The sequence below is a fragment of the Podarcis gaigeae genome, assembly GCF_964106915.1.
Source record: "Podarcis gaigeae genome assembly, chromosome: 1".
In the NCBI taxonomy this organism is placed as follows: Eukaryota; Metazoa; Chordata; class Lepidosauria; order Squamata; family Lacertidae; genus Podarcis; species Podarcis gaigeae.
Window position 1 is genome coordinate 48,869,365 of NC_139678.1, and position 26,592 is coordinate 48,895,956.

The following is a 26,592-nucleotide window of genomic DNA, read 5'->3' on the forward strand; positions in this document are numbered from 1 at the left end:
CCGAGTGTTCTCCAGACGTCACGGTAGCTGAGCGCGAGCGTCTTCTCGCGCTCCCTCACGCGCAGCTACCTCGCGCGAATTCCTCCCCCTCAGCTCCGCGTCTCCTGATCACCTCCAACCGCAGTTTGCCAGAACCGTCGAAAATCCCTTTGACCGTGTGAGGCGGGTGGTCGTGAGAACTCTTGAGGGGAAGGAAGGCGGGGTTGGCGCTGCCCCTGCCCACTCCGCTTATAACATCCTCTCTGTAGGTAGAAATGGAGCAGGTGAAGTTTCTCAACCCTGGGTTAAGTTTCTCTCACGCGTTTACGTGGCGGGCCGCGTTCAGATGATTATAAACCATTTTGTGAATAATAAGCAGGCCTTTAGTTAAATGATTAAGTTAAATGTAAATGCAAGGTAACTTATAATTAACAAAAGGTGTTAGCTCATTTGTAAAAAGCCAAAGACCACATGTTGGCCTTTTTATGTAACAAAATCCGCTTGACGGTACTACATAAAACAATTTACACAAAGCAACTCCAAAATAAATAATAATAATAATAATAATAATAATAATAATAATAATAATAATAATTTATTATTTATTCCCCAGCCACTCTGGGCGGCTCCCAATCAAGTGTTAAAAACAATACAGTGGTACCTCAGGTTAAGTACTTAATTCGTTCCGGAGGTCTGTTCTTAACCTGAAACTGTTCTTAACCTGAAGCACCACGAGTTGATGGGGCCTCCTGCTGCCACCGTGCCGCTGGAGCCCGATTTCTGTCTTATCCTGAAGCAAAGTTCTTAACCTGAAGCAGAGTGTGTAACCTGAAGCGTATGTAACCTGAGGTACCATTGTACAGCATTAAATATTAAAAACTTCCCTAAATAAAATGTTTCATTTATCAAATATGATAAAAAACAGATTAAAAACATTTCAAAAGCTAATGAAAATCAACAATATGCTAAAAATTAGAAGATATCAATCAAATCAAAAGTTAAGAATGGAGTGGAAGTATTTTGAAGATTATATGTCAAAATATTATTCTAAAAATGACATGCTAATAGGCTTAGAATAAAAAATGTAAGCAGTAACAAAACCAATAAAGAAAGAAGGAAAAATCAGAATTTAACAGAAATAATTTATTATAGAATGCAAGGGAAAAAAGGTAGAAAGAAATATAAAGAAGTCAAATTGCTGTGGAGGGAAGTAGAGGGTGGGTGGTGGGTTTTATAACTAAGTGTATAATTATGCAGCTGTTGTAATTTAGATACTATATTTCATGTGAGGGAATCATTGGGAATTTTAGTTATTATGTATATATGTTAAGTTTCAATAAAGATCTTTTGGGGGGGCTACCCTCAGACTATTCAAGGGGAACCGCCCCCCGCCCCCCAATACGCTAAAAACAGACTAAAACACATGTAAGTTCTACATGTCTGAATAGGCCTGCCTAAACAAAAATATTTTAAGCAGGTATCAAAAAGTATAATAAAGGTGCCTGTCTGATACTGATAGGGAGTTCCAAAGTCTTGGTGCTTTTCCTTTGTGAATTTCTTTCACAATAATAAGTATGCACCAGAGCCAAACAACAGTTAAAATACATTTGTGCCATCATCTCACTAGCCCATGAACAAAATTTGCCTTTAACACTTCCTTCTCAAAACAAAAAAAATTCCTTCCAGTAGCACCTTAAAGACCAACTAAGTCAGTTCTTGGTATGAGCTTTCGTGTGCATGCACACTTCTTCAGATACTTCCTTCTCACTTTATGTTGCATAAACCCACTCCACTAACATAAGAGTGTCGGCTGGGGGCGGCAAGCAGATACACCTGACCTTTGTCCCCTGAAATGTATATTTTAATATCATAGGGTAGTTTACAATACAAAAACACAGCAGGAAAGTGAAGAGGGGATTGTGAATCAACTAAAAGGAAAGTGGGAACCAGTAGATTCCCCCTGAAGAATGGGCTATTTGGCTGCACATTTGATTACACTTGGAAATAAGGTCCCCTGTAAATATTCCCAAATAAATTGATTATAAGGACTATTCTGCACCCCCTTGGAGCTGAATTGGCCCTGGATTCCTTCCGAATGCTTAAGCCGGGAAGCAGACTGATCGTGCCTGTTACGAAAAGGTCCAAAGTTAATACAGTGGTACCTCAGGTTAAGAACTTAATTCGTTCTGGAGGTCCATTCTTAACCTGAAACTTCTTAACCTGAAGCACCACATTAGCTAATGGGGCCTCCCACTGCTGCCGCGCCGCCGGAGCACGATTTCTGTTCTCATCCTGAAGCAAAGTTCTTAACCCGAGGTACTATTTCTGGGTTAGCTGAGTCTGTAACCTGAAGCGTATCTAACCCGAGGTACCACTGTAATAACATCTGCCTCTTCCTGAGTGCTGTCCCTTTGAGGTATACCTCCTCTCAGGGAATTGCATCAGGCATCAGTCCAGATTTCTTTTAAAACTAAGCTACATTCTTATTTCCAGAAGTAACATCCCCATGTGAAATGCTCACCTATTAATACTTGGAGATAACACTCAAAACATAACTATTGGTAAGTAACCTCTATTTCTTTCTTGAAATAAAGCAATAGAAAAAGTAACCTGAACTGAAATATTTGAACCTTGGACTTTTTCTGGAAATAATACAATAAAGAGATCTGATGCAATCTCTAATTTCATATTGGAGTATACCCTGGGGGTGGTTAGAAAGTAAATTATTGTGCACAGCAGAAGCACTGGCAAAATTCTAGTACACCACCTAATGTGTATTGAGTGCTGGAATTCTTGCAAAGAACTTTGGACTAGGTGACTTTAATGTAGGAAGGCATTTTTATGTTCTTAAGCAAGACTGCAGTGCAAGTTCTTAGATAATTAAGACATAACTTAAGAGATGCCAAGTATGCACTCTTGCTTTGCATATTTAACAGGTAGTGGTGTTCTTTGAGAATCATAGGTTGAATAGAAAGGGTAAACAATGCAGAGCTGAAATATTTGGAAACTTGTTAGACTAAAAATTATATAAAAATGAAACAGATAGGTAGCAAAATAAGTACCCAAATAGTGTCTTATCTTACAACCAGTTAATAGTTCAGCAATCCAAAGCGACTTTTATATTGCTATTTTTAGTGCTGCTATTTTTGGATACTAACCTGTTGAATATTTATGTTACTCTGTGATGTCTTAGGGTATTTAGTAAAAGCAGATCAGGTGTCAGTTGCATGTTTTATATTACATTTTAAAGCAATTTCTACTATCAGGCTGGAAAGTTTCCTCCTCTAGGGGGAAAACACAATTAAGGAAAACATTTGGTTTTTAAGATCCTTCAGATATGTAACTCAAAAATTTATATGTGCAAATAAATAAATAGGAATGTGGAATTGTAAAAAAAACACAAAAACCCCTGGGCCACGATGTCACACTTTAGGATGTGTGGACATAATTTTACTGTTAATGTGGAATTCCTTTTAAGATGCAGTATGGTGTTGTACAAGGCCATAATCAGTAACAATATTCAAATGGATGAACCATGAGCTCAGCTGAATATTTGTTTGATGCTACTGTTGCCGGTCCCATTGTCCAATAAACAAGTCCCTCTTCAGCTTTATAATCAGTTTTTCTCTTTGAAAGTAGGAACAGCTATGAAGGCAGCAGAACATATGGTTCTGAGCATACCCGTTGCCCCACTGAAGCATATTATTGCACACCATCTCAGTTTCAGAGCAGTACAAATTACTGTACTGGAGTTCTAGGCATTCAATGGGGGTTTCTGTTTCCTTTTGGAAATGAGGCACAGTGGAGACTTGTATTTATAATATGTGGCTTATTTACACATATATACAACCTGTACCTGCGATGGAGGGGTTCACAACATGATCACCCCAAAAGGGTCTTGCTTCTTTCTTAGTCATAGCCTTGGATTCAAACAGAAATCAAACATTATGTTCTGACCCTCCCCTCAGCTTTCCAGCTTGCTGCTTTCCTTCTAAGTGAAGTTATTACTTCCTAACATCTCTGTTCTAAACTCTGGCTTTATTTGTTGAGGGAGAGGGGCCCACACATTTGCTGTCTCACACTGAGCCCTCAATCCTTTGTTCTCCTAATGGCCCAGGCAATTACCTTATCAGGAAGCTAGCCTGGCTTATTTTTTAAACACCTGCTGGACCTTGGGTTTCAGTAGGCTTGATTAGATTTCAACACATATTGGATCTGGGGATTAAAAGGGTCCAGCACCTACAAATTTATAATATTATTTGTGCAGCTCCATTTTCAGTTACCTTTTTATTGGTAAGAATTCTCAGAAGATAACCATGTTAGTTTGCTATGGCAAAAACAACAATGAAGAGCCATGTGGTACAGTAAGTCAAGTCCCAAGCAAGGTGGAGAGTTTAAAGGTTTTTCCACACCATGTATGCTTGGGATTACCCAGTGTGAAAAACTCCTTTAAGTCGTTGCTTTGCTTGCCGAGCAAGGCTTGCTCACAACACTGGCTTTGGGATACTCTCACCAGATTTTGCGGTACAATCAGAGTTCCCTTGAGATCTTGTGTGAGCATCCCTAGCCCTCTAGAGCCAACATTGTGAGTGGGCTTTGCCTCTCAAGCAAGGCTGAGAGCTTAAAACCCCTTTTTGTACAGGGTAACCCAAGTTGACCTGGGACTCATCTACACATTTTAAAAATGAGTTTAAAAATGATTATGATAATCCTATAGCCATATGACATTCTTCTAAAATGTCAATACAGTGGTACCTCAGTTTTCGAACTTAATCTGTTCCTGAAGTCTGTTCTTAAACCAAATCCGTTCTTAAACTGAGGCACGCTTTCCTTAATGAGGCCTCCCGCCGCCTGTGCCCTCCCACCGTTCAGCTTCTGCTTGTAGACCAAGGTAAAGTTCACAAACCGGAACACTACTTCCAGTTTTGCGGGGTTTGTAAACCGAATAGTTCGTAAACAGGACTGTCCGTAAACCAAGGTACTACTGTAATGCGTTATTGAAACGTGACACCAGAGGGTGCTGCAGAACCCACTCCCCATCAAATAAGAGGGAGCCAGGGATGTTCTTGTGAGGACTTGTGGGATAATCCAAGTTCTTGTGAGCTCTCAAGAGCTAGTGCTGTGAGTGGGCCTTCTCCATCAATCAAAGCTGAGAGCTTAAAAGCTTTTTTATGCTGGGTAACCCAGACCCACCTCAAAAGAGCTTCTAAGTTCTTGGCCTTGCCTGCAGAGAAAGCCCTGTTTAGTGCACAGGCTTTGGGAGTGCTGGGGATGCTCTCTCTCACTCCTCCGCACCTGCTAGCCATGGGGCCACTCAGAGGATTTGGAATATATGCAACATACACACATATGCATAACTTTTGGAATCAAACCCCCATGTAAGATGAGGGATTATTGTACTTTAAAGACTGGAAATTTTATCATAGCACAAGCTTTCATAGACTACTTCTTTAGATGCATGAAGCATCATCCTAAATTGAATGGATGGATATGTATATAGAAGGATATTGGTTTAAATAGATGTAAATGAAAAGATGAAGTACAGAAGTTAGCATAATATGAAATGCAAAAAATGCAAACTGTGACACTTACTGTGAAGCTGAAATATATGTAAAATAACTACAAAAACTTTTCACAAATCTTGTGTTGATAACAATTTTTTTTGGCACAGGTAAGCTAATAAATACATATAGTGAGAGAAATGATATTACACTATAATGATTCCAGACACAGGTGATAGAATTTAACTTTATGATAAATTTTAATTCAGTAGTTACATATTGGAGAGTTACTTTGAATTTCCTGTGTTCACAATTGGCTACTTTAAGGTCAGTTGCTGATTTTCTTTGGAGCCTGTCAGCTTTGGACCATATTTCATGAATGCTTATGCCATTATAGATCTGCTGGAGTTAAAGGTACAACAAAACTTACTGTACAAACTTTTTCAATTTATCATTAAATAAACAAGGCAATGTTCAATGCTCACATTTTTTATAATTCTCTTAATTATGACAAAATAAGAATAATATCTGCACAAAAACGTAGTTGATAGACTACAGGACAAAGTGTTTGATAATGTTGCCCTCCAGAGGAGGAATGAGATACCACAGGAAGAAAAGTGGGAAGAGGAAACAATTTCCAGGCATTCTCTAATGGCAATCATGGTATTTCACAAATAATGAAGTAAGTAGTGGAGAGAGTCTATTCTTTCTAATGGGCCTATACTCAGTCCAATTGTTAATAATTTATTTGGCACTTTTGCAGTCCTGTCCTGTTAATGTTTACTCAGAAATTGTCTTCATTGGGGCTCAGGATCTTCACAAACTTGGCAGAGTTTCAGGCCTGATGAACATAGCAGCTCATGCCCTGTAGGTCCTAGTCCATGAAATCAGTTACCAAGACTAAAAGTGTCTGCCTCCCCACAACCATCTATGTCTCCTCCTCTCCAGGGCTTCTTGCAGGCAATCAGAGATCATGTGCAGCCTGTCTTTGCTCTTCCTGTTTGATACTGTACATTTCCTGGTTCTGGGAGTCAGGGGGGAGAGGAGCTTGTCACAGCAGGAGAGGGGACAACTGTGACTCTTCACTAGCTTGATTCATCTCTGCCTCTCGACTCCCCCCCTCCCACTCACCTACTTCAGCTTCTGACCCTGATTCTTGACTTCTCTCTGCTACAGGCTTTCCCCACTCTCTAAGTCTTGCTACCCCTTTGGCTTCCAACACTTCCTCTTCCCAGTCTTCTCCCTCTTCTCCACTCATCATTGTCCCACCACCACTCCCCGGGCTCTGAGCCTTCTTCCCTTGGTGGTTCCCCAGCTGGGGATTCATCTGTGTCCAACCAGTCAATGACAAGTGGATAGACATCTTTCTATGTCTGCCTATATACATAAAAATGTAAAGCTGTCATCACTCTGCAGTTTGCAGTCTTCCACAGTATGTTCACATAATGTGTTACACTCCTAATACCGTGTGTTGTCTTTAACACACAGTTCCAGAATCAGTGAAGTGGTTTAGAACAGGTATTTTATTAACAAGCAAACACCCATGTAGGAACAATATTCACCAACTGATCTTAACCTTCTCTAATAGAAGAAGCTAAGTGACAGGCTTGATCCAAGTGACAGGCTTCCTCCCAAAAGTGAAAATGTGTTGACTCATTGGCCCCTTTCAACATGGGCATTACATGAAGGGGGATCACACATAGTATGGGGTTGTGACACCACACCTCTGGTCCCCCTTCTGCAGTACTACATAAGAACATGAGAGTCTGCTGGATCAGGCCAGTGATTCATCTAGTCTAGAATACTGTTCTCACGGTGGCCAACCAGATGCCTGTGGGAAGCCTGCAAGTAGGACCTGAGTGCAACAACACTCTTTACTTCTGTGTTTTCCAGCAACTGGTATACAGAGGCATATTGACTCCTTTGACAGTGAGGGCTAAACATTGCCATGGTGGCTAGTAGCCATTGATAGTCTTATCCTCCATTAATTTGTCTAAGCCTTTTAAAAAGTCATCCAAGTTGGTGGCCATCACTACCTCCAGTGGAAGCAAATTCCATAGTTTATATATGCACTGTGTAAAGTTTTTTTGTTTGTCCTGAATCTTCCTACATGTAACTTCATGGGATGTCCCTAAGTTCCAGTGTTATGATGGAGAGAGAAAAATGTTTCTCCATCCACTTTCTCCATTCATGCATAATTTTATACATGTCTATCATGTCACTTCTTACTCACCTTTTCTTTATACTAAAATGCCCCAGATGTTGTAACCTTGTTGCATAGAGTTGTTCCATCCCTTTGATCATTTTGGTTACCTTTTGTTGAACCTTCCCAACTCTACAATATCCTTTTTGAAGTGAGGTGACTAGGACTGTATGCAGCCATGCCATAGATTTGTATAGTAGCTTTATTATATTAGTAGTTTTATTTTCAATTCCTTATTTTCAATTTCATCCTTGGCATGGAGTTTTGACTTTTTAACAGCTGCTGCACATTGGGTCAACATTGTTATTGAACCATTCACCATGACCCCAAAGTATTGTTCCTGGACAGCCACTGCCAGTTCAGACTGCATGAGCATAGATGTGAAATCAGTATTTTTACCCCAACATCTATCACTTTACACTGAATTGCATGTGCCATTTTACTGCCAATTTACTCAGTTTGGGGTGGTCTTTTTTTAGTTCTTCACAGTTCATTTTTACATTAATGGCCCAGAAAAATATAGTATCAACATTACTGGCTTCATCACTGGTGTCTACATGTGAAGCATGGAATAAGGGAAAGGTTATGTATGTAGACCTCTTCATGTGTAGGCTTTCTCTGAGTTCTGGATTCCTGATTGTACAGGCCGAACAGCAATGCCTAATGTGGATCCTGGGGATGTGTCCAGGTACATTACCTTTCTAATGTGATTCTCCTTCTTGTGACAACATAAGTGTGAAGGGACTATTGCATGTTCTCAAAACTAGTTGCCAATCTTTTCCTCTCTTTGACATGGTCTGAGTGCATTGCGAACTCGTATACATTATGACATTATATGCATCACTATAGCATATTGCAGGTTTATTTGATAAGCAAAAGAACTTAAGATATACCTACATCAAATTTCCTGTAATATAAGTGTTTTAAAAAGAAAATTACAATTCTGAACCGTCAGTGGAGAGTCATGTTGCTAATGTTTGGTGAAATACTCAGCAAAAGAAGAAATATGCACTACTGTTTTAACCATGTTTATGTTTATTTTTATTATATTAGAATGGAACAATTCTACAGTTTCTAGATTTCTAATCCCCATCTGAACATGTTGTTCTCTTCTTTTGCTCAGTGTCTTCAGTTTGTTTGCTTCCTTTTCGTATCAGATGTACAGAGATCCATTTTTAATGCTAGTTGTAAAAAACTACCTTGGCTTACTGACATTCTTTAGGATCCCTGTAAAGAAACAGGAGGAACATGAGGAAAATGCAGCCTAGGAAAGCAGATAACAGAGTGTGTGAGAAAAAGAGAGAGAGGAAGGAAGCAGAACACAGAGAGCTGTCATATTTCTTTGTCGGATTCAGAGTGCTGTCATGTGTCTCAGCTGCTTGACGTAATATGAAAATAGTAATGTGAAATATAATAATGTGAATTACATGAAGCATCACATGAAAATTAGATCTTATTACTGAAAAGTTGTGAACACAGCTGAAAAATACACAGCTTATGAGTGTGCATGCAGGGTGGCGGCGGCAGAATATCCTTTTTGGGGAATAGTATAGTGGAAAATGGAAAAGAAATGAGGAAAAGGTGTGGCGGTAAGACGAAACAAAAAAATGGCAAGATTACCTAGAATAGAAGGGGGAAAGAAAGGTTAATCAGAAGTGGGGCAGTTATACTAGAAACAGCTAAAGATTGCAGAAAAAGCAACAGTGTGAAAAGAGAGAGAGAAAATGAGGGAAGAGTCAGTTTTTGACAGTTTATAGATGTGTAATGAAAAAACGCACAAAACACACATCAACATTTTGTTTTCCTTTCTCTCAGTACCAGAAACTTTGTTCAAGTAACCAGAAAGTGACTGTGAATTCAGGGTAATGACTCAAGAACTCAAGTTTGACTTATTTTTTGCTTTTGATGCTGGTGCTATTTTTCAGACAATGAACTGGCTAAATTGCAATTCTGGTGCTGATGACTTTGGCACATATTTTTGGTACAAGATTTTATATAATATAGCTTACTCTGCAAGCAAAGGTAACATTTCAGTCTGCCACCGCAAATCCCTCCTCTTCCAATCTGAGATTGAATAACGTTTTCTGCACCCCTCTATACTCTTGCACATGTGGTTAGATTTATTCTTTGTTGGAATGCTTATAGTGGGACTATATATTCTCCATTTTGAGCAAGAGAGAAAATGATACATAATTTCCTGGCTTTTCTAGTAATCATGGTATCTGGAACTATACATATAGTTTACACTAGGGGAAATGCCTGTACTATCTTTTTATTTCCACAGGAGGCACATATAATTATGGTTACATAATGTAGAACTTAAATTCCATTTAAGTTAATTGCATAGTTTGTATGCATACAGGCTTACAATAAAAAAAAATCATAAATGAATTGATTTCTAAAAGGCCGTAATACCCTCATTCTTCAACTTAACACTGAGCACGTTGCACAAAAATGTTACTGTTGCATGATGAAATTTAAACTACTCTTGTTATGTTAAGCTAAGAAAATGGGCATATGACACTGCACACTTTCATCAGTTTATTGTTCCACATTCTGACCTTTACATTGGCATGTAATGAAATACTGTTAGTGCCTTTCAAACATTTTGGAGAGGTTCTGCACAGTCACTGAATTGTGTGTTTGTGAGGGTAGATTACAGCAGCAAAGCATGCTCCCCCCTTTGTACAGTAAGCGTTCTCCAGGTGTCTGAAAGGGGGCTTTGAAGTACAGGACTATGGGCTTAGATTGTTATTGCTACTATGCTCAGGGAAAGAAGAAACAAAAAGAAATTCACAAGATGCTATAAGATTCAACAATTCTTCATTGGCTCTTTGAATTGAGTTTATATTGGCCATGATGACTTACAGTGAACAGCTTGACATTCAGACTTTCATTTCTATCCATTGGTTGTGTTACCTTTTTAACTGAAGCTTTTCTCAAACCCTCTTTGATTTTTTTGTGGTTTGTTTCCAGTTATAAGTGAGTGCTCATAAGGATGCAATACATTGAATAATGGCAAAGAAACAAAAAAATACACCACCCATATCGCATCAAATTTTCCCCACAAGTGAAGCTTGGATTCAGTCTCTCCATTACATACAAGTAATGGACACTGTTAAAGCTGAGAGCACTGAATTGAGCGGATGCTCATCAAATTTGCAGATGACACCAAACTGGAAGGGGTTGCTAATTGTTCCACAATTTAAGAAGGATGTTGACATGCTGGAACCTGTGCAGAGTGGGGCAACCAAGACGATCAGGGGTCTGGAAACAGCCTTACGAGGAGCCCTTGAAGGAGTTGGGTATATTTAGCTTGGAAAAAGAGACTGAGAGGAGATATGATTGCCATCTTCAAATATCTTAAGGACTGTCACATCGAAGAGGGAACATGCTTGTTTTCGCCTGCTCTGGAGGGTAGGACTCGAACCAAAGGCTTCAAGTTACTAGAAAGGAGATTTCAGCTAAACATTCAGAAAAAACTTTCTGACAGTAAGAGCTGTTTGACAATGGAACAAACTCCCACAAGAGGTGGTGGGCTTTCCTTACTTGGAGGTTTTTAAGCAGATGTTGGATGGTCATCTGTCATGGATGCTTTAGCTAAGATTCCTGCATTGCAAGGGGTTGGACTAGATGATTCTATGATCACCTTTTGGAAGTGTGTATGTACACATAGGTTTTCATGCGTAAGAGATAACATGATCCACATGCAGAAGACTATTTCTGCAGGCAAATCACCCTCTCTAGATTTAGGTGACAGGCTGTAAAATAGTTTGTTGATGAGAAGCAAGTAGTGTCATAGGTAGGCAGATAATTAAAGTTCTTCAGGATGTCTGATCAAAGCTGATGTGAAATTAGGTAGTAAAAGTTTATTAAATTAAAAATATAATCTACTGAATACTAAATATGATTCACAGATAAATATTGACTTCATAAACTACTCAAATGCCATATATGTATTTCTGAAAATATATATCACAAACCTTTGGTGGGGGAAGAACACCTGTGCCCACCTCAATCCCTGCTCTGCTGGCCCAGCTTCTGCTCATTAATTGCATGGAGTTGAAATGCAGTATGCATAGTCATCCAATAAACCAAGTATTTACTGTACTGTCCAAATGTGTGCTGGTCTAGATTGCACAAACAGGACTTAGAACATTGAACTTTATGCTTCATTCCCCATTTAAATGTTGCTTCCAAAGTCAGCACAATTCCATTCCTTCATCATGCATAGATGCTACACACTTTCAGATATAGATGCACAGAACAGCACATAAGTAGATGCCTGAGATATCTATATGCCTATCAGGAAATTAAAAGCTAGCTTTGTATGATGTTTTATGGCACTTGTTATGATTGCAGTGTCACAGGTATCAGAGTAAAGCACAGAATCCATAGATTTGTAAACAGATGGTAGTTTTGGCTGATGAAGTCTGATGAAATCAATAAAAGAAAAAGAAACATTGAAGTAAATGCAGTCTTTCAAACCTGTGAAGCTATTTTGGAAGTTTTGACTTCAGTTGAATGAACTGGCTTAGCTGCTGAGGTGTTACAGAATATTTGTAAACATTATCACTGCTCAGAAGTTAAACCACATGCATACCAGATATCGGGAAAGATAGCAAAAAATTGTTCATGTGAGTGAATGATGTGTGCAGATGAGAGGGTTATGTGCATGATGTATCTTTGCGTATATGTATGAGCACTACATGAATGCTGTAAATCTGTCTAAGTGAAGGAGAGAATGAAGGAGAAATTGCATACAGAGAAAGTATTACTGCACAAAACTCGTCTGCAAATGGTTATGGGTCTCCACATGTCATTGCCCTAATGCTGGACACACAGCAGAGAATGTTGTACGTGTAAATATATTTTTGTGTGGCTGAATTCCAAAGGGTAATGACTGTTTAACTCACAGAGACAACATAGGTGTTGTTTTTATTAGGTGCCTTTGATTGAACTTAACCGTCCAGGGGTCTTTTACCTTTACCTTTGTTTTTATTTTTATTTATTAATTTTTGTTCCTCACCTTTCAGAAACCTGTTCCAAGGTGGCTTGTAATGAAATATAAAAATACAGTGAAACAAAAAGATCAAAGCATAATAATAAAACAACAAAACCAAGAAGCAGAAAAGAGAACAGCATAAAAAACCAGGCACTGGAGATAAACTAGACAAAAATGCCTGGGAAAATAAAAAGATATTTGCCAAGTACCAGAATGACATTAAACTAAGCAGCAAGTGAGAGTGTTCTATAGTTGGGAGAACACAATAACAAAGGTCATTTTTCTATTCACCACCTGCCCCAGCTGTGACAGCAGCTCCCCAAAAAACACCTCTGAAGATGGGGAATTCCCTTGTTGCATAACTCAGAAAAGATGAAATACCACTAAGCTGAATAGACAGACCATTCGCCAGTGGCACCTCCCATTTATTGGGATAATATTTCAGTTTATGGCTCCCATATGGAAAAATATAACTATAATAGCTATGAGGGCAGAATGGGAAAAATCATTTCAAATGTCATTCATACCTGCAGTCTGCAGTCTTTTCCCCGTAATAGAAAAAAAATCTTGCCCCCTGAAATAAGTAAAGATAATAATAATGATACTTCAATTGAAAGCAATAATATTGAAATGAGTTTCTATTTCAGGGCTGTACACATCTAAGCAAATAGTTTCCCACCTCCATGCTTACTGAATAAAGCATGACTTTTTCCAGAGATGAAGCAGTGAGTGGGAGGGGAGGGCTTTGCTTTTTGCCGTCATAACCTTTAGTTCTGTTTTTGAACTGTGAAAACTGGCATATTACTCCCAATTAGCTACATATAGTTGTGCTGCCTTTGCTAAAATATGTGGGAATGTAAATATCACAGATCTGTTGTTCTTCAGCTTTTCAGATCCATGGCCCATTTTGATAAATCCATGTGGACATTTTATGACACAGTTAATAGCTTCAACCACACAGCCATCTAGTCCCAAATGCCAATAGCAATCTTTCTATTTTACAGAGGGGGAAATGAGCCCATTAATTGAAGAAAGGAGCCACAATGACCAGAAAGTACATTCACTTTTAAAATGGCTTTTCCCCATTAGCTACATTAGCTACATTTGGAAGTGGTACATTAGACACTAAAAGGTGATTTTAGCATCACTTTTGAAAATGACTATTCAATCTGTGAAAAGGTTGGGAGTTAGACTTGGGTCTTACAACTCCTATATAGCATTGATTGGATCACATCAGTTCTCAATATATCAAGTGCCCATCAAGTGCCTTTTGTTAATGATTCTCCCCCACTCCACCCACTGCCAAACAGTGATTAAATATAATATTTTAAAGAACACAAAGATTATTAAGTCTGTATGACCTAGTACATTATTGTAGGTTTCTGTTCTATGGAAATAACTGACTTGTAATGTTACATGCTCTCTGCTCAAAAATTATCAGTGACCCTGGTAATATTTTTGTGCAGAAGCTCACCATAATTTGCTACACTTGGTTTTGATTATATGTGTTTTGGTATCTTGCTCTAAACGAAGGCTATCTCCATCTTGGGTCTAAAACTGAGATCCTACATTCTGAAAAAGGAGCTTCCTATGAAGCTGAACTTTTTGTATGTTATAATGAATTCCTAAATAAATCCTCAAGTTGATTAGATTAGTTTGACAGCAATAACAAACTGAGCTTTTATTGTCATTGGTCCAGTCCTGTGGAACACCCTGTCAATAGAAGTTCAGCGGGTGTATTCTGTGCTAACTTTAAAATGCCTGCTGAAAACTTTTCTATTCAACCAGGCCTATGCAGGCAATTAAAAGTACGGTACACCCCCCACAGCAGTCTCTTGTTTTTATTTTTTGCTTTTAACTTGCTTTTAACCTTTTAATGATTTTATTGTCTGTTTTTATGTTTTTATATTGTTGCATAAATATTTTTATAAAGAAGGAAATAATAAAGAGCTTGAAAGGCTGTGTTACTGAGCAGACAAACATGATGTAACACAAAATAAAATTGGAATAGATGCTGGAAGATTGTGTTATAGGTTAGTGGGGGAACAGGGATTCCTCCAGATCCCTGGATGCCAGATTTCCACCTCTAGTTTCTTGGGTGCTGGGGTTTAATCAGAGCTGACAGGCTGAGCTTGACATTAAACCATCTACAATACAAAAGACCCTACAGGAAACTGAGGGGGAGGTTGCCAGGTCAACGTGGGTGTGATATGAGTCAGAAAAAAACTTGTCCTTTTATACAGGTTTTTTTGGTAAAGTGTTCTAAGAACAAGAATGGGGAAGAAAGGAGTACTCCAAGTGGTGCTGGCTGGAGGACACCAGGGGCTATGACTGGCTGCTGCTTTGGACCTAAGCTCACTGAATCATGCCATGAGGTACACTCTTGGGGCATAATGTTCTGTACCCCCTCCAGTGAAGACTGTAGCTGTAAATATGTGTAAAATAAAGACACTAGTCTCCACCGCACCTCAATTTTCCAGCAACCCTGGGTGAGCACCTGGAACCCCCTGGAATCTTGCTATCGCTTGGCAGAGATTGTGGGTGGCGTGTAACAATAGATAATGATTATGATGGATCACATACCTAGATTTACTCCTTGAGATAGTCCTCTTCGTTAATTCTTGACTATACTTCAGTTTTTCTGAGTTTGCAGCACTGGGATTTTTCATGCAGCTGTCAGAAGAAACTGTGGCCTGGCTATGGCTCTTAGGAAATTCTTCAATAGGACCTACTATATCAGAAATGGTGACTCGTTTCGAAGGCATTTTCTTGATTATTTCTGGTTTTATTATTGGCTCTTCGCTGGTTTGTGGTTTTGTGGGAGTTTCTGCTTGATTGTATCCCTTTGGGAGCAACAAAGACAAGAGGGAGTATAGCATACTGTATGTTAAAAGCTCAGTACAGAATCAGTCCCACTCACATTCTTTGAGCTTGCCATGGAGAAGTGTGTTCAAAGTGACGACAGTGATTAACTGACACACACTCAAAACAGTCTGAAACAATTAAGTGAAAAAGAAACCCAGTATATATCACCCTTCATCCAAAGATCACAGGGCGGTTTACAGCATAAAAATACAAAATGAAAACACAAAATACATATCTAGGACTACATTGTGCAGGATGGGTTTCTTGGTATTGGGCAAACCAACAGGAGCTTGCTCATGCAGGTTTTTAGAAACTACACTTTACAAAAAAAATTACGATTTTATGTGCTCAAGGTCCTCCCCACCTTTTTTTCAACAATCTAAAGCTATATACCCAAATAGCACTCACTTGTAGTGCCTTGCTTGTTGTGGCTCTGTTTTCCTCCTGAGTCTTAAAATCTTTATATAGGGTATTGACTGAAGAAGTTTTATATTTAGATTTCAGTAGACTGATGAGCCGCACCCACTGTCGGAAGAGCTGGGGCTGTTTCTGTAGTGGCTCACAGAGTTCTAGGTAGTAGGCACGGCCACTCACCAGCTTCAGTTTGATGCGTCTTTTCTTAGCATTGTGAACAGTAACGTCTACAAACTTCAAGGGTAAGAACCTACAAGAAAATGATTGTGTGAATTCCTGCTAGCTGTACTCCACTGAATCACTACATAAAGTGAGAGGAAAATGGGATCCAAGAGAGTAGGGAACTGACTGAAATAAATGGAGGCATATTTCAAGAAGGCCACTGTGCACTGTCAGTTTGAGTTACATGTAGGCAACAGAAAATAAAGGCACATAGTGTATCCACTGTCTTTTTTATCATAGAAAAACTTACTTATGTGCATATGACAGCAATAAGTCACATGGCATTCTTTGTCAATCCACCCTGATCTCCCAACCGCCTGCACTGCTGGTAAAGAGAACTTTGGCCTAATTGTGCAGTCCACAAAGAAGGATCAGCTAATGTCACTAGAAAAACCTGTCCAATTATGTATCTTTTCAAGGTAGCCCTCTTTTTTGCACAATGGGCTAAATAAGAATACGGAATTCCATACATACAGCTACTAAAACTGCCATTTGTGGGAGAAATTCCCACCATTTATTGTGTTACCTTTTACTTGTGTTACCTGTTACTCTTGTTGAAGGCTTTAGCGGAAAAGTTACTCATAAATATTCAAAATAGGTAATTTATTTAACTATAAAATGGCCAAGAAATTACCGTAAATATGCACAATAATGCCCGCATTGGTAAGACATAGCGGGTATTTCATTCTACAGTGGTGAAGGCGGAGCATTCTTTGAAATCTGGAAGATTTGTCCAAAATAAAATTCTATGGCCTGGGACTACCTTGCTTTTACAGTTCTTAAGCAAGCTGCTCTGGGATCCTTTTCATTTGAAGAATGGGGTAGCAATGCTTAAAAATATATAGATACTGCTTCTTGATCTCTTGTTGGCTTTTGATACCATCAACCATGATTTCCTCCTGGACTGGCTCCAGGGAATAGGATTTGTGGGCATTGCATTACAATGGTTCCAACCCTGCCTTCAGGACTGACTCCAGTCTTATCTCCGGTGGCATGTAATATCTACAGTTGTTAGGAGATTTGGGCTAAGGTGCTATCAGTATGCTGATGATGCTCAGCTTCTTTTTGCTATAATATCTGAATCAGAAGAGGCTGTGAAGTCCCTGGGTCATTGCCTGGATGCAGTGGTGCAGTGGATGAAGAAAAACAAGCTGTTGAATCCTGGCAAGACAAAAGCAGTATGGGAGAGTAGCCAGGTCTGAGAAATTGGTCAACTGCCTACCTTGGATGGGGTTGAACTCCCCATGAAGGAGCAGGTTCACAGTTTGGGGATGCTTCTGAATCCAGCTCTGCCACTGGAGGCTCAGGTAGCCTCAGTGGCTAGAAGTTTGTTTTATCAACTGTGACTGGTTTGACAGCTATGGCCTTGCCACAGTAGTTCATTCATTGGTTACTTCAAGACTGGATTACAGCAATGCACTTGTATATGGGGCTTCCCTTGTGCTTGATCCAGAAGCTACAGTTAGTGCAGAATGCTGCAGCATGATTGCTAACAGGGGTGAGGCCTTGTAAATATTTAATATCTTTTCACAGATATCTGCACTGGTTGCTGATTTGCTACTGGGCCAAGTTCAAGAAGATTGCCTTACCCCACATGTACCCAGATGACCTCTTTGATGAGTGGAAATAGCACTACCACAGGTGCCACATAATACCTGTTACACAGTGTTTAGATTGTTTAGTGTGGCAGCACCTTCACTTTGGAATTCCCTGCCTACTGATATCAAGCATGCACCTTGATTGTATTCTTTTTGGTGCCTACTAAAAACATTCTTGCTTAGACAAGCCTACCCAAGTGCTTAGAAAGTTGACGTGAATTTTAACCTGTTGTAGTATTTTTACTTTTTGTACGCGGAGGTGCTAAAAACTATGGCAAGCTGTCTCCTAGATGGTTTATGGGTTGCCTCTGGTTCTTGTGCAGGTCAAATAAATACAGCCCCAGCTCCCTCATTGTCTTAGATACAGGCGGCTACGGCAGCTCGGAGGGGCCTTTGCACAAACGTGTGTGTGTGCAATGGTAGAGGCCTGGCTGGAAAGCTTAAAGCCTGCTGCTGCTACATGGGAGACAAGATTGAAGAAAAGGAAATATGAATTGGCTCCACCCCGTAGCTTCAATAATTGCAGCTAGGAGCAGCTAAGGGCTAGATAGAGTCCTAGATCTAAAAAAAGTGTAGATTTGCACTCACTGGGCAGATTCCGTTTTGACTTGAAATGTTTGTTTTGGGCTTCTCAAGAAAAAGGAGTGGGGAGTGTTGGCCCAGCACCCTCTGGCTGAAAAAAACAGCACTGCTTATATTTCTGTTTATTTAAAACATGTATACACTGCCCTTCATCGTACCAGATTTCAGGGCAATATACAGAGCATAAAACAATTAAATAAAACTCAGTCTGAAGATAAGAGCAACCAAGCAAATCTCAAAACTGACACTAAAGTGCCTGGGTAAATAATATTTTTTGCCTGGCACTTAAAAGATGGTTGTGTTGGCACAAGGGAAACATATTTGGGGAGGGTATAGCCAAACCTGGGCTAGCACAGCTGAAAAAGCCCTTCCCCTGAGTGATGTCAGCCTCAGTTCAGAAGGGAGAGATCTTTCTCTCTGTTCTGCATAAGTGTCTTATGCCAGTCTTATAACTATGGATGGAGGACATGGCATTGTTTCTCACCCCAACCCCTTGTGTAGTACTAGAAATTCAGGCATTTAAACAATGTTGCCATTGGAGTTGGGGTGCAAACATCACATATTTTCATCATATCAATAAAAGAGTGCCACCAACTGGACAAATTGTGCTGCTGAAAATTTCATTCATGATGCGCATTGTGGATTCTTGGTGAAAAAGGTTTATGTATAGATACTTTACTATTTTAATACTATGTAGAAATAGTGAAAATTGGGAGATTCTGTTACCATTTCCCCATACCAAATTATAACAGTCAACTTGAATTTATGCAATATCTGCAGTCTTTTCATGCCTCCTCAGTACTAACTCACCTGGTGAGCACTAGTTCATCTTCAGAATTTGATTGCCTTCTACTTGCTGGGCGTGCTGAAATGGCTTCCTGGGAGGACGAAGAAGCTGCATGTGCAAGCACCATCACATTTGGCAATGACTGGCTTGAGCTGGAGGCACAAATGCCCATGGTCACATAGTTGGGGCGATTATGAAGGTAAATTGATTCACCCCTTCTATTCACCTGCAAAGAGATAAGAGGTTATTTTACGCATATAAAATAAATATTATTTCAAAAGCATCTGAAAACGCATTGTATTGCAATTATGATATTGGGAAGGGAAGGAAGGTTCAAGAAAGATGTTCATGTGAGAAAAGAGGAGAACTTAAGTCAAAAGCTTCCACATAGTGGAAATGTTGGAAGTAGCTTCAAGTGTGATGCTGGAAAACCCAATGACTGCTATCCTGCAGGCAGGGTGGATAAAAATCTATGATTTTTTAAAAAAATAAAAATGGATTTTTTAAAATTTCAATCAGATCTTTTAAAATTTCAATTGGATTTATAAAAACAAAATGCTTTTGGAGTAAAAATCTTTCTAAAGATAGTTTTCTATTTAAGTTAAATTATAGTCCAAAGGCTATTCATCAGGAAATAAGGAATTGTTTTTAATTATGTAGCATGAGGCTTTATATGCAATGTTTAATTTTTTTGGTAAATGAATTCCATCAATCCATTCACAATGTCATGCTCTTCCAGAGGTTTTTGTAAGATTATTTGGGGCAATTTTTCTAACAAGTATATATTCTCACAGATGCATGTTGTTGCAGTTCTCAAAAGCGTGAATTTGTGTCTGCAGAGATAACATGCCTTTTCTTCACAGGAAAAATGTTATAAAATTGAGGAAAAAAACTTAATCCCATTGTTCCTTTGAAAATTTATATACACAGAATCAACCCCTTACCTTTTAAATGCTAAGTTCTGTGTGAAGCAGTAAAAATGAAAGTGCAGCCTTATGACCAGAATACTCCACAAGTCTTGGGATCTTTGTTTTAATAATTGTGCAAGTCAGTTGCATGTCTGTGCAACTCAGACTTGAGGCAAGTGCTGAACATACTTCAGGGCTGACAACCTCTTAAAGGTGGGGTGGTGGAAATAGTAACTGGGATCTGTCTTTGGCGAGACCTTGAAGTGCTTGCCAGTCAACTAATAAGAGTTCACTGGTTCCAGGCCCTTCTTCCCAGGGCTCACCTGACTTTGTCCAAACAATAAAGTCTCTACCTGGAACTTCAGTCCTGTAGCAGGAGTCCCTGAAGTTCTACTCCAGTCCTTGGTTCCCCTTTTCCAGCTTTCCACCAGCCTGTTTCTCCTTGACCTAGGCCTACCAACTGTGTCTCTCCCACCCCCTCTAGAAAAAGGAAGACCAGCTTCTCTAAAGCCAGAGCTGCTGGGAGATATAGCCCCTATAAACAGTTAAATTACGAAACCTCAGAATAATTTCACAATTATCTTTCTATGTATTTCTAATAGTATAACCATATTAATTTTTTTTTATATAACTGTAAAAACTACTCTGAAAATTTATTATTCCAAAAATGAAACCTTATAGCAGCAAGAATGAGTCTTTCTGTAAAAAAAATATTTAAATCAATTTAAATCGTGATTTAAATCAATTTGATTTAAATCAAATCCACCCTGCCTGCAGGACATCAACATTTACACTATCTGGTTCAACATTCTGCACTTTATGTATGTATTTATTTCATACAATTTATACACCACTTGGTTGTAAAAAAACTCAAATCAGTTTACAAAGGATAAACTTCTGGTTCAGCTCGGGAGTTCATGGCCTCCGTGATCATCAGACATCGCTTTGCACTACACATTTGGCAGGTCATAAGCCTGATTTGTGTAAGGCATCAGGGTGAATGAACCAGCAATTCTGGTTCAAATCTAGAATGGAGATATGACCCAGACAGTTAACACAATGGGAATTCAGAGTCTGCATGACCACAGGCAAGTTATCCCTGCTGTTAATCATCCTGGACTTCTCGGAAGCATTCAATACTATCAACTATGTTATGGTATGGTTTTGAGCCACCTTGCTGAGATGGGATGGGAAAGGCACTATTTTGCCATGGTTGCCATCATCTCTGGAAAGCTGGTTTCAAACGGTTCTGTTGTACTCTGTGGCTATTGGTTCATGGCGTGCTGCAGGGAACAATCCCCTCTCCCGTGCTTTTTAGCATCTGCATAAAACTGCAAGAGGAGGTCAACTGCAAGAGGAGATTTAAAGTAAGGTGTCGTCAATATACTGATGACACCAGTTCTATCACTCTTTCCATCAAATCTCAGGAAGATGTGCAGGTCCTGAACTGGTGTCAAAAGGACTTGACACTGGTAAAGAAAAATCCAATCTGGGATCAGGTGTATTGCCTGCTTGGTATTTGGTTCTTATTTTTTATTTATATAATACCATCTGCATAGAGCAGATTCATAGAGCAGACTGTTTCCCCCCCGTATGAACCTACCTGAAAACTCAAGTTGGCCTGGGGTATACGTGTTTGAAGTATGCCAGGTTGCCAGTTGAGAGAGGCTCTTTCTGATCATGGTGCCTAAGCTGTGGAAAGTTTTTATCAAGGTCCTACTGGTCCCATTATTCTCCTTTGGGTGGCTGGTAAATACTTTCAATACTTTCTCCTTTGGGTGGCTGGTAAATACTTTCAGGGGGCTATTTGAGAGGGCTCTTAGGCTGGGTAGAGATAATTTAGTTACTATTGCTTTGGATTATTATTTTTTACTTTTTTATTCCAAGCAGTTCTACATTAAAAAAACAACACCTGTGTTGTTAGCCATCTTAGGGGGAGGCTTTCAAAGAAAAGTTGGGTAAATAAAAAATAAGAAAAATCACCTGTTGATGAAGCTCTTGTTTCCGTATGCCCACTTCTCTGTGCAGCTCTACAATTCCTGTAAAACTAGATCTGAGTTTCTAAGCCAAAACAAGCCCCAGGGGTAATCTTTTCAGGCAACCAGGGCAGTTAGCCTTGAAACTTAACTGAAATTGATCCAGACGCTTTGGAATTTATCCACTGGAATTTCCACTTCCTCTCCTCCACCCATATACTCCTCCAGTATCCCCAAATATATTCTGGAAAGTTGAGGAACTGCCAGAGCGGATTTGGGGGGTGCACAGGGAGAGGGGAGGGGAGGAAAGTTCCCTTGTGCTCATGGAAGTCTATCTGTATCTGCAGGTTCTAAGTTTTAGGCTGTATACACATTACCACTTCACTTTGGCTTCAATGCACACCTACCACCGGTGTTTGAATTTGTGTATACATTTTGCCTCAAATGCTCATGAGGCAGCTTCATGAATAGGAATTTGGAGGATTGCAGGCACGGTAAACTAGACTCTGTTTTCTACAGTTGAGTCTGTGGCATTTGTAGGCGTTCATGCTCTGCTCAGTTGCCAGTCTAAACAGTAGTATTCTAAAAAAATTAGTTACCTGAACAAAATTGCTTTCAAACACAGGAGCAGATCTCAAGGGAATATATTCTCCTCTTTCAAGAATTTTTTTAAGATCTCCCATAATAGGAATGTGAAATGCAGATTTGGTGTGTTTAGTGGGCTTCTTAAACTCCGGTTTCTTTTACGCCTACACATAAGACAAGAACAAAATGACATTGGAAATTAATAAGAGACAGCATGGAAAAAAGGCTAACTCAGAATAGCATAGAGAGCTATGAAAATTTATAAATCTTTGCCAGGCACATAATGTAGTGAAGTTATGACTATTCTAAATTACCGTATGTTCTCAGGAGCCTTTCCCATAGAATCATAGAATTGTAAAGTCAGAAGGGACTTAAGGGTCATCTAGTCCAGCCCCCTCAATACAGGAATCTGTATTGGGTAAATAAATGGTCATTCAATTTTTTCTGGCATGGGTTGAGTCCTGGAACATCTATCAAAATGTGTTGATCATTTTTTACAGTCTCATGTTAGTAAGTCAGATATGTTTATTAAGGATACTACACATTTCATTCAAATCATAGAACAAAGTACAATAATGGAATCAGATATTCTAGTCACTTTAGATTTACAGTCTTTGTACACATCTTTTCCCTTGGATGAGGCGAGGTTAGTTCTTGAGGATACTCTAAATTCTTGGAAGCCTTTTGACCCCCTCCCTCCCTTCTTCCTGATGGAATTAATTGGCTTGAATTTAGAAAAGATTTCCCCCACAGATTTGATCACAATTTTTATTACAAAATCAAAATTTCAATGGGTTCACCATTTGCCTCTAGTGAGGCAAATTTATTCATGTGTCAATTTGAAAAACAATGGGTTTTGGATCCCAACACTAACCCTTATTTCCATGCTATTAAGTTTTTAAAACACTATAAAGATGAGACATTTAAAATATTTTCCAGTGAACAGCATTTGGATGCCCTGGACAATTGGCTTAATTCAGTTCATCCCATGATTAAATTTAGTTTGCAACATAACAGACAGGCCACCTCCTTTTTAAACTTGACTGTATATATAAGCTTCCAAAGGGCAACTGGGCGTTAAAAATTATACTAAATCTGCAGATAAGCATTCCCTTTTAATATATGAGTCCTTTCATTCAAGACACTTGAGAGACAGCCTCCCTTCCAGTCAAATGATTAGAATAAAACGGAACTCATCTCAACCTGGGGGTTTTGCTCAGGACTCCAGAACATTAGCTAAACAAATTCAAAATAGAGGATACCCAGAACACATTATCGGCAATACAGTCCAGAGGGTGTCCAATATTAATAGGGAACAACTTTTTCAAAAACAGGAAATAATTAAACAACACAGCATAACATGCACCTTTGAGTTTTCTAGCTTATCTATGAAAATCAAAAAGTTAATAAACATTGGCACCTCATTCAACACATCCCCAGATGTGATCTTCCCTCTCTAACTGGTTGGAGAAGGAGCAAAACTATTAAAGAATCCTTAGTCATATTCTATTCTATTCTATTCTATTCTATTCTATTCTATTCTATTCTATTCTATTCTATTCTATTCTTCAACTGGAAACATCTCCCAATGCAGTTAAGGGTCATTATAAATGTGAGCACTGCAGGGTCTGTGATATGTTACTTAATCTTAGAGAATTTCAGGATCCACAGTCTGGACACATTTGGAAATTGAACCTTTTTGCAATTCACGTGTCATCACGGATCATGTATGGGATTATACGCCCGTGTGGCAAAATGCATGTGGGTATGACACTGAGATGTGTATGGATAAGAATTCTGGAACATATATATAGCATTAAACAAAATACTATGGATGCACCCCTGGTGCAACACTACATTGAATATGGCCATACAGATTAGGATATACAGTTTTTGGTGTTGCAGGCTTACAAATATAGAACCTTGCATTTGTCCCTGTTGAAATTTATTTTGTTAGTCCTACAATCTGTTAAGGTCATCTTGAATACTGATTTTGTATTCTGTGGCATTAGCTATCACTTTGGTGTTATCTGCAAATTTGATGAGCATCCCCCTCAATTTCTTCATCCAGGTAGTTTATAAGGATGTTGAACAACTCCAAACCCAGGACAGAACCCAGGGCACCCCACTTGTCACTTTCCAGGATGATGAAGAACGCTCTTTGGGTTGGGTCAGTCAACCAGCTACAAATCCACCTAACAGTTATGTCATCCAGCTCACATTTTACCAGCTTTTCTGCAATAATATTGTGGAGGTATTTGTTAAAACCTTACTGAAATCAAGTTACACTACATCCATGGCATTCCCTTGATCAACCAAGCTTGTAAGAGGGTGGGGTGTCTTCTAGCTTTGTGCTAGTTGCTGTGAATAACTAGAGCAAAAATGAGGACACATTTGCAGACTTCTGCTTTTAACTATGGATCGCTATGACAACTCTCATTTTACATACCCATGAAAAAGAGGACATGCCCTGGAAAAAGAGGACATATGGCAATCCTAAAATATGTTACCAAGGAAGGGAGATACAGGGCTGGTGACAAGTTTTGAGGGCTTTGGGGCATATTCACCTAAGATGGTCACTGTAATCTAGGGGTTGGAGGAGACATGGTTCGTAGGGGTAAGTGGGATATGCACCTCAAGTATGCATGTTCATGGCCCTTTGATGAGGGCAAGACCAAATATGCATCAAAATGGCAACATTGGCTCTCAGCAAGTGGGAAAGGTGGAAGAGAAAGGACAGGTGGGCTGTTTAGCTGGTCTGGGTTCTCATAAGTATCTGACTTTAATAATTTTAAGCTCAACCATGGGAAAATACTAAGTAACAATGTTGTCTCTGAAGCATGCAGTAGGTGTAGTTTTGATCTCGTATTGTAATCAGTGAAACTCATAAGTCTGATTAGGCAGATAAAAACAATTAGCTTACCGGGTTTTTAAAACATTATTTAACTAAAAATAAATAATAGGTTGGGCCAGCAAGCAGTGATGTATCCCTTTAATTGCAAACAGTAATTGTGCTACTTATCTGATTCCCAATATTACGTACTTTCGTCTAATATTTTGCCTCCCTAAAGGAGCTTCTGTATCTTATTCTCCTATTTTAGAAGAGTAATGTCTTACATGGAGGGCCAGACCAAAGGAAACATGTGGCACCAACATTTGATCCAAGTCTAGTAGCATGTGTTACTTTATAGAGTTTCTCTAGGCAATGGCTGGTATCCAGAAGTGAGGTAATGCCATGTCACAATAGGGGCAATCTATAGAAAACAGAGCCCTGAAACAGTGTCATCATAGTGCATGGCCTAAGATAAGACAATAGGACATCAGTACACATAAGAGACATGAAAAAGGCTTTCAGAGAGAAGGCTAGACTTTAATCCCTTTCTTTGACATCCTAATTTCTGGGTCTAAGGAATATTCTCTTTGTGTGGGAGCATTACAATAAGCACTCCACAGCTGTTGCCTTAAGTAGTATAGCTGAGAAAGAGTTTTCCATTTCATCCTGCAGCATCATAAATAAATGTGTAATCCCAGTTGGTATTGCATTCTAATTCTTAAGCAAGAATCTTACTGCAAGATCAGGAGTGTTGAATTGGGTTTGTCTACTGCAAAAAGTGGACTGAACAAATTTTCCCATCATCCCTAGCAAATATGTGGTTGGGGCGGGTTCTGTTGTAATTCTTGGTATTGTTAATTTTTTATAAGTAGACTGAGGACACCACACCCTTCAGAAACATACTATGTTATCAGATACAGTTCTAGGAAAGGGGCACAGTTAGGGTGTGATGGGAAAGAAATATGATGTTTAATCTATGGACCACGATCTAGGCTTCTAAACTACAATACATGCGGCTATTCTAGTGCAAACTTGTAGGTCTACTATTTTGTAGTTACAGATAGGTAGCTTCAGTGGCTCAAATCCTCACTCATTTGTAAAGTTCATTTTGGTGACCTTGATCCAATAATTATT

At 39.2% G+C, this 26,592-nt stretch overlaps 1 protein-coding gene and 1 long non-coding RNA gene across 6 annotated transcripts; one reads left to right on the plus strand and one right to left on the minus strand.

Moving 5' to 3' along the window:
• On the plus strand, nucleotides 1–17,979 carry LOC310851149. 2 transcript variants are annotated; one of them, XR_014567593.1, is made up of 3 exons: nucleotides 1–263; nucleotides 2,473–2,540; nucleotides 17,723–17,979. It is a non-coding gene; the product is annotated as an uncharacterized lncRNA (long non-coding RNA). The 2 variants fall into 2 exon arrangements; XR_014567594.1 differs by having other exon boundaries at nucleotides 1–244.
• GARIN2 (golgi associated RAB2 interactor family member 2) lies at nucleotides 8,701–25,923 on the minus strand. 4 transcript variants are annotated; one of them, XM_083752587.1, is made up of 8 exons: nucleotides 25,743–25,923; nucleotides 22,640–22,789; nucleotides 19,180–19,382; nucleotides 16,148–16,217; nucleotides 15,272–15,531; nucleotides 13,216–13,262; nucleotides 9,304–9,362; nucleotides 8,701–8,910 (listed from the first exon to the last, which is right to left on the minus strand). In XM_083752587.1, exons 2-7 carry the CDS (start codon nucleotides 22,721–22,723, stop codon nucleotides 9,304–9,306), a joined length of 723 nt encoding a protein of 240 aa, XP_083608713.1. In that variant the 5' UTR covers nucleotides 22,724–22,789; nucleotides 25,743–25,923; the 3' UTR covers nucleotides 8,701–8,910. The 4 variants fall into 4 exon arrangements, with proteins under 4 accessions (XP_083608713.1, XP_083608711.1, XP_083608714.1 ...); XM_083752585.1 differs by having other exon boundaries at nucleotides 15,962–16,217; nucleotides 25,743–25,912; XM_083752588.1 differs by lacking the exon at nucleotides 9,304–9,362 and having other exon boundaries at nucleotides 25,743–25,919.
• Between the last annotated feature and the right edge of the window lie 669 nt (nucleotides 25,924–26,592).